The sequence below is a fragment of the Acanthisitta chloris genome, unplaced genomic scaffold, assembly GCF_000695815.1.
Source record: "Acanthisitta chloris isolate BGI_N310 unplaced genomic scaffold, ASM69581v1 scaffold24073, whole genome shotgun sequence".
NCBI classification, from domain to species: domain Eukaryota; kingdom Metazoa; phylum Chordata; class Aves; order Passeriformes; family Acanthisittidae; genus Acanthisitta; species Acanthisitta chloris.
Window position 1 is genome coordinate 1 of NW_008663586.1, and position 10,649 is coordinate 10,649.

General features: G+C 47.6%; 1 protein-coding gene across 1 annotated transcript; it reads left to right on the forward strand.

The window, feature by feature from the left end:
• Window positions 1-881: 881 nt before the first annotated feature.
• LOC103798773 (5-hydroxytryptamine receptor 4) lies at window positions 882-10,131 on the forward strand (the record flags this gene model as incomplete). The annotated part of the gene is made up of 2 exons (XM_009071056.1): window positions 882-1,082; window positions 9,978-10,131. Coding segments are annotated over 2 exons (355 nt in total), but the record flags the coding sequence as incomplete, so codon positions are not given.
• Window positions 10,132-10,649: the final 518 nt, after the last annotated feature.

Below are 10,649 nucleotides of genomic sequence, written 5' to 3' on the forward strand. Positions count from 1 at the left end.
CCCCCCACCCACCAGACCCTGTGCCTGCAGCTGAGGGCATCACCTGCCACGATGGAGGGTCATGTTGGCCAAGCATTGCACCACGGCCATGTCAGACTCACATTGGCCTTGGTGCATCCCCAGAGGCATTTGCACCACGGTGGTAGGATCATTTACTACCCATCCCCTACATTTTTAGCTCTAACAGTCTAGAAAACCAGTGAAATCAGTGAAAAACAGCTAAGCAGCAATTCCTTGGAGAAGCAGGTTGGCCCCTTTCCATCTCAAATGTCCTACTAAGCCCATTAGCAACCTACAGGACTCAAGGTCCTGTTGCAGTTGTGCTGCAGCTTGGCAAATGTTGCCCATGATTTGGGGGGTCAAAGGCAAAAATCCTGTCTTGAGGCTGCTGCTAACCCTGGGAATTGTCAGCCCAGCCTCAGGAGCAGAGCAGATTTAACAGCCTCTTCATGTTCTGCGTGGGATTTTGAATGGGTTTAATTCTATTTTATTGTTGTGATTTAAAAAGTACTCTTCAAGTTAAAATTGCAGCTCAGTCTAGATTATTCTCAGTGCTTTCTCAATTTACAAGTTAAAATAAAATCCCCCCTCCTCCACCCCAAACTCTCCAGTGCAAAATGTGGAGCTGAGCCACATGCAGAGGCCTGAGAGCCTCCTCTGTGAGAGCAGAGAGAAGTGTTTCTGCAGGGAACACAGTAGATATTGAGCTGTAAAAATCAGGAACAAGCTAGGGGTGACCACAGAAAGTGAGGAGTACCTTAGAGAGGACTTTGTAGTGTGATGGAGCCAATTAGGTCCAAACTCAGGCTGAAATCTCTGCCCACATGTAGAGGCTGCTGCACTGAGCCTATTCCACCCTGATTTTGTGCTCTGTCTTGCAGGAAAATCAAGACCAATTATTTCATAGTCTCTCTTGCCTTTGCTGACCTGCTGGTGTCAGTGCTGGTGATGCCCTTTGGAGCCATCGAGTTGGTTCAGGACAACTGGATCTATGGAGAGATGTTCTGCCTGGTCCGAACGTCGCTCGATGTCCTGCTCACCACAGCATCAATCCTGCACCTCTGCTGCATCTCACTGGACAGGTATGAGTGGCAGAGGAGAGAGGATAGTTATAGCTGCTCTAAGTCAGGCACTGGCATAGGTTTGCCCAGGGAGGTGGTGGAGTCACCATCCATGGAGATGTTTAAGAGGCATCTGGATCTGGTGCTGGAGGATCTGGTTTAGGGATTACCGCAGTGACAGGTTAAGGGTTGGACTTGATGATCTTAGAGGTCTCCTCCAGCCTTGACGGTTCTATGATTCTATTAGTAGGAGTAGGACATGATGCTGTCCCTTCTCTGAAGTAGAGAAGAGAAGCTGTTGTGTCCCTGTGCTCCTGACACAGCCTGGGCTGGGCTGGCAAAGGGCTTGGGGACAGCCTTGGCTCTCTGACTCTGGAGATGTGTGGCTTGGAGTTGATGCTCAGACTTAGGCTGTAAAAGTTTTCCAGCAGAAACTTGAATTTCTTGGACGATTTGAAGTTGTTTTGGGTTTGGTGGTTGTTTTTTTTTTCCCAAGGTGAGAAGTGACTCCCTAACTGTGTTAAAAGGACAGAATAGATGAGGAGTTAGTGGTGAATAGCCATGAGAGGATCAGAGCAGGTAGATGAATGACTGAGTTTCTGTGAAGGATGACCTTTTGACCTTGACCTTTGAGTTGGTTTGGGCTGGTTATGGGTGTCAGGCTGGTTTAGCAGGTACCAGGATGGTGTTTGAGATGCTATAGAGGTTTTTGAGGTGCTGGGAGAGATTTGGGCACGCTGCAAGGGGTTTGGGGATTCCAAAGGGTGGCAGAGGCTCAAGGCTTGAGATGCCCATCATGGATCCATTCTCCACCCCCAGTGCTTCCCTGGTGTTGGCAGCTGGGCTGGAGGAGCAGCTCTGCTTCCCTCACAGGCTTTGACTTCATTTTTGCTGCTGTTGCCCTTGTGTTCATTCAGACTTTCTGGGATTGTGCTGCTTCTAGTTGTGCTGCTTTTTCTGTGATTTATCTCTTTCCTGTCAGGGAATACAACTGGGAGTTTGGGGGTTTTTAAGAAAACTCTGTGTTTAATCTAACCCTCAGAAGTCGGTTTGGAAAGTGATTTCCTTCAACATGTTCAGCAAGTGTTGCTTGAAAAGGCTTTTATCTGATAACATCTTCTATCTATTTCCATTGCTGCCTCTGAAAGCAAGGAGAAAGCAGTCAGCATTCAGGGTCTCATTCTCCAAGGCACTGGAGAAAACCTGGAGAAATCACCACAGGATAAACTGATTTTCCTGCTCAGGCACAGGGTGCCAAGAACTGCAGAGCCTTAGAGCCCCTCAGTGTTCCCTGACTGAGGGTTTTTCCGAGTCAGCCTATCTCAGGACTCACTGAATGCTAATTTTGTTGCCACTGGTTTATGCTTTTCCATCACCTCTTTGATATTCTCCCAGAATAGAAAGATTTACCCTTGAATTATTTATTTCCTGCATGTTTTATGCAGACATGGCCATTCTTTGTGCCTCTGCCATACAAATCATTGCATTGTATATGAACAGACCCAAAAGCAATGAGAGACTCTCCTAACCCATCAGGAAAGGCAATTTCCATCTCCAATATTTGCAGTACAATTTGAGATACAATTACTTCTGAAAGTCTTTAGGGGGGGAAACCAACAGAGAAATAAACAGGTGCTAAGTGTCTGTGGTTTTGGGCTTGGATACACATCTGGCACCTCTGTTCTTCAGGCAACTAGAGCATCCTCTCTCTGCCTCCTCCACCCTCCTGGCTGTGTTCCAGCCTGGGAAACTTCCCTCCAAGACTGTGTCTGTGCTGGGCTCCAGGTACAGTTTGCCTGGTGTGTTCCAAACATTTCCAAGCCCAACAAACCATCCCTGGCTGTGTGTTTGTCCATCCAACACTGATCTTACTGGAATTCAACCATATCCCATAATCACTGCTCAATAAGGGCTAAAGCAAAGCAGCTGCATCCGAAGACTGTTGGAGCAGCAGAGTGACAGATGCTCATTGTGCCATTTACAAACATTAATTAACATTAAAGGACTGTTCAGACATCAAATTAGCACAATCCCTTGAGGGAGATGATGCGTTTTAGAGGCTCCCAAGCCCTGAAGCTCTGCACTGTGTCTGTGTGGAGAAGCAGCTCTGACCCTGCACAGGGTGGGATGGAGTGTGGTAGGACCTGACATGGGTAGAGAGAGGTGAGGAATGTTCTCTCATCAGGGAGAGGACTGGAGGGAATGGCCTTGAGCTGAGCCAGGGCAGAGTCAGATTGGATGTTAGAGAAATATTTTCCCTGTGAGGGTGTTCAGGCACTGGAATATTGCCCAGGGAGGTGGTGGAGTCACCATCCCTGGAGATGTTTAAGAGGCATTTGGATCTGGTGTTGGAGGATCTGGTTTAGGGGTTCCAGGAGTGACAGGTTAATGGCTGGACTTGCTGACCTTAGAGGTCTCCTCCAACCTCAATGAGTCTATGATTCTCTAAGTAGCAGTATGTGCAGGGGCACTGGTTGGTTGCTGCCTCTACCTGTTGCCTCCTGCTCCCAGTGCTCCAGCACATCACTCCATGCTCATCCCTTTTGCACAGGGTCAAGGACAAGGCATGATGAATCATTTGGCTCCCCAAAGGATGCCCAAACCATGGTGGGGCTCGAAGTCAGGACCATGACATCTCTTTGCAGGACAGGGAGAAGCAGCTGTGCCCAGCAGTGCTCTGGGAAACCTCTACTGGCTGTCTAGGGACACAGGGAGGTTGTTAGTGGGGACACTTGTTAGGCTTTAAATAGCTGTCAGGAAGTAATGATGAGGCAGTCAACAATCTGATTACATGGCACAAATTCCAGCTGAAGTCCTGACCCAGGCCATGGAGTGCTCAGTTCAGCTGGAAAGGATTCCCATCTCATACAGCTCCCAGAGCTCAGGGGGAGGAAGAGAGAGGCAGCATAGGAAGGGACTGAGCAAGGGCAAATGGAAAGTGTCCACGAGGGATGTGAGAGGCAACACCAAGTGTGGAGTTATCCCTGTTGGCCAGAAAACTAACCCAGGCTTTGCACAATTCAGGCCTGAGAGCATTAAGGAAAACCTCAGAGCAGATGGCCATGGCACAGCCTGAGGACTGCACTGGCCTTTATTAATCTCCACAAACTCTCTAGAAATATGGTGATTTATTTTGCTGCCAATAACCCTCCCCAACCCCCTGAGCACAGGGCGACCACGGAGGAGTCCTCTATCTCCATTTGGCAACAGAGGTTTGTTTGTGTTCCTGGCTAAATTTATCCAGCCCCAATTAACTGTTCTCTTTAGCATTTCTCTCAGTGGAATTATCTCAACACCAGCAGGCTGTTGTTTTTCTAATAAGAATTTAATTTGGTTAGATATAATCATTTTAGGACATTTTCTCTTCCTGGCCCAGCGATGCAGAACTTTGTTGTATTTGGCTCTGTCAGAGCCCAAAGCTGATTTGCTCACTCAGAAAAGGGGAAATAGAAAGAGCTGCTTCTTCCCAAAAATGTTAAGACCTGGTTTTGCAGAGGCCAAAACCTGCTTTCCCTGAAATAGCAGCACCAGGAGCACTGGGTTCATTTCACACAGGCACAAATGAACTGAGGTTGTAGCTCCCAAGGTTCATCACTTGGTCTAGTTCAGCTGAGAACTCTGGGCCAGTCTGGATTCCCTGAGGGGAAGGAGGAGTGTGCAAACCACCCTTGGATTTGGGGTTTGTGGGGAGCCACAGCAGAGGCCCTATAAAACAAGGGGATACTCCAAAATAGCCAAATCCTTATGTATAACTTGTGTCCCCTGAGGAGAAGCAGGATGAGAGATTGGGTTTGGTCAGCCTGAGAAGAGAAGTTTGAGGTGACCTAATGGTGACCTGTCAGTGCCTGAAGGAGCTACAGGGAAGATGGAGAGAGACTATTGATAAGGGCCTGGAGGGAAAGGACAAGGAGGAATGGCTCACACTGACAGGGAGGAGGTTTAGATGAGATTTTTGGAAGGAATTGTTCCCTGTGAGGTGCTGAGGCTCTGGCACAGGTTGCCCAGAGAAGCTGTGGCTGCTCCTTCCCTGGGAATGTTCTAGGCCAGGTTGGATGGGGCTTGGAGCAAACTGGGCTGGTGGGAGCTGTCCCTGCCCATGACAGGGGGTGGAACTGGATGAGCTTTAAGGTCTTGCAACCCAAACCATCCTGTGATTGTGTGATTCAGCAGCATCTCTCTTCTGACAACTGTCCCTGTCATCCACAAGAGTTTCCACCAGTGCAGTTCAGACTCACCAGCACTGACTGCCCTGGGTGGCACCTCCAGCCCCTCCACAGGGCTCAGCCTCCTCTCATGGCCAGGCTAACAACTGGTGGAGCCTCCTTTTGGTGTTTCTTTGGCCTCTGTTTCCCTAGGAACTCACCAGCAAACCATTCCCACCTCGGTGTTCAAGACAGATACAGGCAGTGCCTGTGTGACTCCTGCACCCTTATTTGGGATAGAGCCAACAGCACCCACAGTTTTCCCAGCCTTTTGTAGTCTTTTTTTTTTTAAATCTAGGTTATTTAATACACAGAATATTATTCTCCAGAAGTATTCAGTAAATGTTCCTTGGCTCATTCTGGCCCCAGTGATGACAAAACATATGGTATGTATATAATGTGGCATATGCAGCTGACAGCAAATGGGTTTATGTGTGGGCCACCCCCAGAGCTGGGCTGGGTAGTAAAGGTGGGGGTGGATTTGTCTGGCTATGAGATCTAAAGAGCTCCTTGCATGCTCACAGCTCAAACACAATTGTATTGCAAACCAGGGAGATGCTTTAATTTTTCTCCCAGGGCAAGGAATTATCTCCTGCAGCTCTGTAATTATGTTTCTGTAATGCTCAGGAGGCAAGGAAGGAGCAGTGGAGTGGTCAGAGCATTGCTGATGCTGAGGCAGGAGCTGAGCACTCCAGGACTGTTCTCTGCAGACATGTCCAGGGCAGCTCTTCCACTGCCCTGGGATTGAGGAGGTGCTTGGACAAACAACAAAGCATCCTTGATGTGGATCACAGCTGAATTGTGCTGCTGTCAGGCAGATCCAGGTCACCAGTTGAACTGGGATGCTCTTCCTAATTGCTCCTTCCAGTGCCTGAAGGAGCTACTGGAAAGATGGAGAGAGACTATTGACAAGGGCCTGGAGTGGCAGGACAAGGGGGAATGGCTCACACTGACAGAGAGGAGGGTTAGTTGAGATTTTAGGAAGAAATTCTTCCCTGTGAGGTGCTGAGGCTCTGGCACAGGTTGTCCAGAGAAGCTGTGGCTGCTCCATCCCCAGCCAGGCCCGGTTGGATGGGGCTTGGAGCAATCTGGGCTAGTGGAAGGTGTCCCTGCCCAGGCCAGGTGGACCTGGATGGTCCTCAAGGTTCCTTCCAAGGCTCATGCCTTGTGGTTCTATGATTCTACAATATCTGCAGTGACTATAAGAGCCATAAGTCAGGGAACAGGAGCTATGGATTTCTTCCCTTAAGCCATCTCTATTAGCACTTGATTCACTCATGTGGCAAATATCTGAGAGGGGAGAGGAAAAGTATTATAACAACCTCTGCTTTATGGTGCTACTTGCAAGATCTACAGCTCCAGGGAGGGATTCTTGTGTTTCCTTCAGTGAGTAATGTCACAGCAGAGGCAGAGGATGTTTCACCTCAGCAGCTCTGCTGTAGGTAACAGGGAAGTTAACGTTCTCAAGGAACTCAGGAACATGAGGCCTGACTGATAATGGTAAGAATTAATATTTAATTGGACTTGGCCATGATATTAATCATGTGTATATGTTGCATTTTGTATCCATCCATCACACTGTCACTGCAGTACACAATAGAGATTCTTTATGGGCCCAGACAAACAGCTTCAGCTTGAAAGGAAGCAGAAATATAGAGTGTGTCTTTATTTCAGCCTTTGACTGAAACTATTGATAATCTCAGAGATATAATTACTTTTCTCCCAGTGAATAAATAGCTGCTTAAATGCTCAAGCCATCACATACATCAAGTCAGCAGCTGCTGCAAAACTCAGTGTGGCTTGGAATCATATAATCATTGAGGCTGGAGGAGACCTCTAAGATCATCAAGTCCAACCATTAACCTGTCACTGCTGGAACCCCTAAACCATATCCTCCAGTGTCAGATCCAGACACCTCTTAAACACCTCCAGGGATGGTGACTCCACCACCTCCCTGGGCAATATCCCAGTGCCTAAACACTTAACTACTTCTGTTAGCATACCCAGATTTCTGCTGTCTGACTCTCAGGGCTGGAAATCCTGCTGAGCTCTGGAGAATTGGACAGGGTGCTTTGCTGCCTCCTCCCAAGCAGCTAAATTGTTCCCCCTCCTCTGATCACAGCACCTTGTTCCTGATGGCAGTGGCAGGAGGACCCAGCTCGACTTGCTGCACACAGGGGAAGTTCTGGTAGCAGCACTAGCAAAACTGAAATGAAATCAAATCTTTTGACACATAAGTGGAGGAAAATTGCTGCTGAATCACTGGGAGGGAAGAGATATGAGAGCTTAAGATGACATTTCTGCAGGCATAATTTTTACTCTAATGGCCTCTAATAGGATGTGCAATTCAGGGTGATGCTGTGAGCTGCAGCAGAGAGAGGAGTTCACAAATGTGGTAACTCAAACTGCTTGGAGGAATTGTTTCCCTGCTGCAGTTAATTAGCAATGTATTGTGGTTTTCCTGTTCTGTTTGCTTATTCAGCTTGTGAAAGGGTAGCTGATGTCTTGGCTGTTCCTTCCCATTTTTTTAGGGGATTTCCTTAGCCCTTTCTGCAAATAAATGGAGTCACTTGTGCCTTGCAGTAAGTTGCCTTTGCTGTCCAGCTCTGGGCAGACAATTACTATGCCAGATAGCTCCCCAGTGCTGAGAGTCAGAGGAGCAGCTGGATGCAATGCCAAGGGAAGCACCATCTGTCCTAATAAACACCACAGAAAATACCTGTTTGAATTCAAAGGTCACTTGATTTCCTGGGAGAAGGAAATCAGAGCAGCAGGGGGAAATCCAAATGCAATAAGCTGCAGTGACAGAGGGCAAGGTTACCCAAGCACATTGTGGCTGAACTCAGGAGGGAGGTTAGCCCAGGAAAAGAGATGTTTGTCCTCTGAAATCATAATGGTCTTGAATTCTGACCGTGATGGTGTGATAGACTCAGAAAAGTGGAGGTTGGAAAAGACCTCAGGAGGTCTCTGATCTAGTTCTCCTCTCAAACAGGACCAAACTCAGGTATTCATTGATAGACTCAGAGAAGTGAAGGTTGAAAGGATCTCTGGAGGTCTCTGATCCAGCTGTGCTCTCAGGACCAAACTCCAATCCATCTTTACCCAGAGGAATATTCCATATCTTTGGGGCTGGATGCCCTGACTTACTCAGCCCGTGAGGCAGAGAAGGCAAGTCCAAAACTACACCCTGTTCCTATTCTCCAGCATCTCCTTGTCCCAGGGGGGAAGGCTGTGCCAGTGGGACAGGGCTCAGCCCCACTGACTGCCACAGCTGCAGCTCGAGCTCCATCAGAGGAACATCTCACCCACTGCCCTGCCAGAGCAGCTGCTGTCAAACACACCAGCTCCTCCAAGTGAGGCTTTCCAGCCTGATTTCCAGGCACACACAAAACCAGCAGAGAACGTCAAAATGATCAAATTGCAATCCTTGACTACTTGTTTCAACATTTTTTTCCCCTGTGACATTTTGAATCTTGTTTCAGAGAGACTTGTAAGAAATGTTTTCTTTTGGCACTTTGATATCATTTCAACCCTTTGTGTGGAATCTATCAGCTGATCTTATCAAAATACAGCGATTCAGTTGACTACACATGAGTTTTATTTTTAAAGAAGTCCTTTAAAAATGGAAATTCTGAGATTTTTATGCTTATTTGGCACAAACCCTTTGGTTCTCACTCAGATCTTGATGAAATAAATTGCACATCTCAAGGGCATCTCTGCAATGCACACACACACACAGTGTGTATGTGTTGCACTTGCTTATGTCTTGTTTTAATGTGCTGCTGGCACTGGGAAAATCTCACAGGCATCTCCTGAGCTTTAGTGTGTGTTTGCTGATTTAATTTCTCTAATTCATGATCCTACTGACCTCATCAAATTGACTTTTATGGCCATTCAGCAGTGAGTCTCTCTCTACATGCACATTATGCCTCGATGTTGAGGCTTGACTCAAATAAACCTCTGACAGATCATTCATTCCCTTTAGAAACAGTTATTAAACCGTGGCCACTTCTTCAGCTCAGGGTTGGAACCTGTGGGGCAGCATATTCCATCATTTCTGTGCTTCCCAAATGTGGAAATTACATCTCTGGTATGATCATTATTCATTGGCTAAGAAAATATATTCCTCAGGCACATGGCTGAGTGGTAGGTTTAGTTATTTAGAAGACCTGAGAATTTATGGAAACTTCTTGTGTCCCTGGACCCTAAGTGTCCTGGCACAGATCTGGAGACATTAGTCCTGACCTGTTTCTTTGAAGCAGAAATCCAAAGGTATTTCATTGGGAACCTGGGGCAGGTCAGGACCACCAGAAGTCTGCAATGGGATATTTGCTGATCTGCTCTGCTTGTGGAGGTAGAATCGTCTCAGAGCAACCAGATCTCCAGTTCTAGGTTTGCTGCACCTTAGAATCATCAAGGCTGGAGGAGACCTCGAAGATTTTCAAGTCCAACTCTTAACCTGTCACTGCTGGAACCCCTAAACCATATCCTCCAGCACCAGATCCAGACACCTCTTAAACACCTCCAGGGATGGTGACTCCACCACCTCCCTGGGCAATATCCCAGTGCCTGAACATCCTCACAGGGATAATATATTTTCCTGTATTTTGCAATGCAGGAGAACCAAGCTGGAGAAAGCACTTTACAATCTTACCTTCAGAAGACTTGGAAGGCTCTTTCACTAATGGTTGCTGTCTCACTTGTCTCCTTGCAGGTACTATGCTATCTGCTGCCAGCCCCTGGTTTACAGGAACAAGATGACTCCCCTGCGCATTGCTGTTATGCTTGGAGGGTGCTGGGTAATCCCAACGTTTATTTCTTTCCTCCCTATCATGCAAGGCTGGAATAGCATTGGCATCATTGATCTGGTGAGTAGCTAAGGAGGTGCAACAACTAAATGTATTTGGTGCTGTATGTTCTTCTGTAGAAAGCAATATTCAGGGAAAAGGAGGACAGGGAAGAGAAAGGAGAAATTCTGTCGATGCAGAGGCTGCTGAATTTTTGGAGGGTATCTCTGAGGAGGTTTGAAATGTGACTCTGTCCTGGAAGGACTGATAGAGGGGCAGTGGTGACTCGGGGAGAGGATGTCCTTTGAAAACATGTCAAGCCCCAGGTGGCCCCTGGAAACACCTCAGGAGTCCTTGGTTCCCCTTGGTTTTGCAGCTCTCAGGTAAGTGCTGGTCACTGCTGTGTCAGCCTGAGGGTCTCTCCTTGCCATGCAAATGATGTTTGGAGAGCCAGGAACCTCAGAGTGCCCCAGAGGGGATAGTGCTTTGGGCCAGTACCATCTGTACCCCCTGTTTTACTGTGTGCCTTGAAATGAGGAGAAGGTGAAACTGTGCAAGTCATTTGAGCAGGACTCACTTTCCCTCAGCACAGTCTGGCT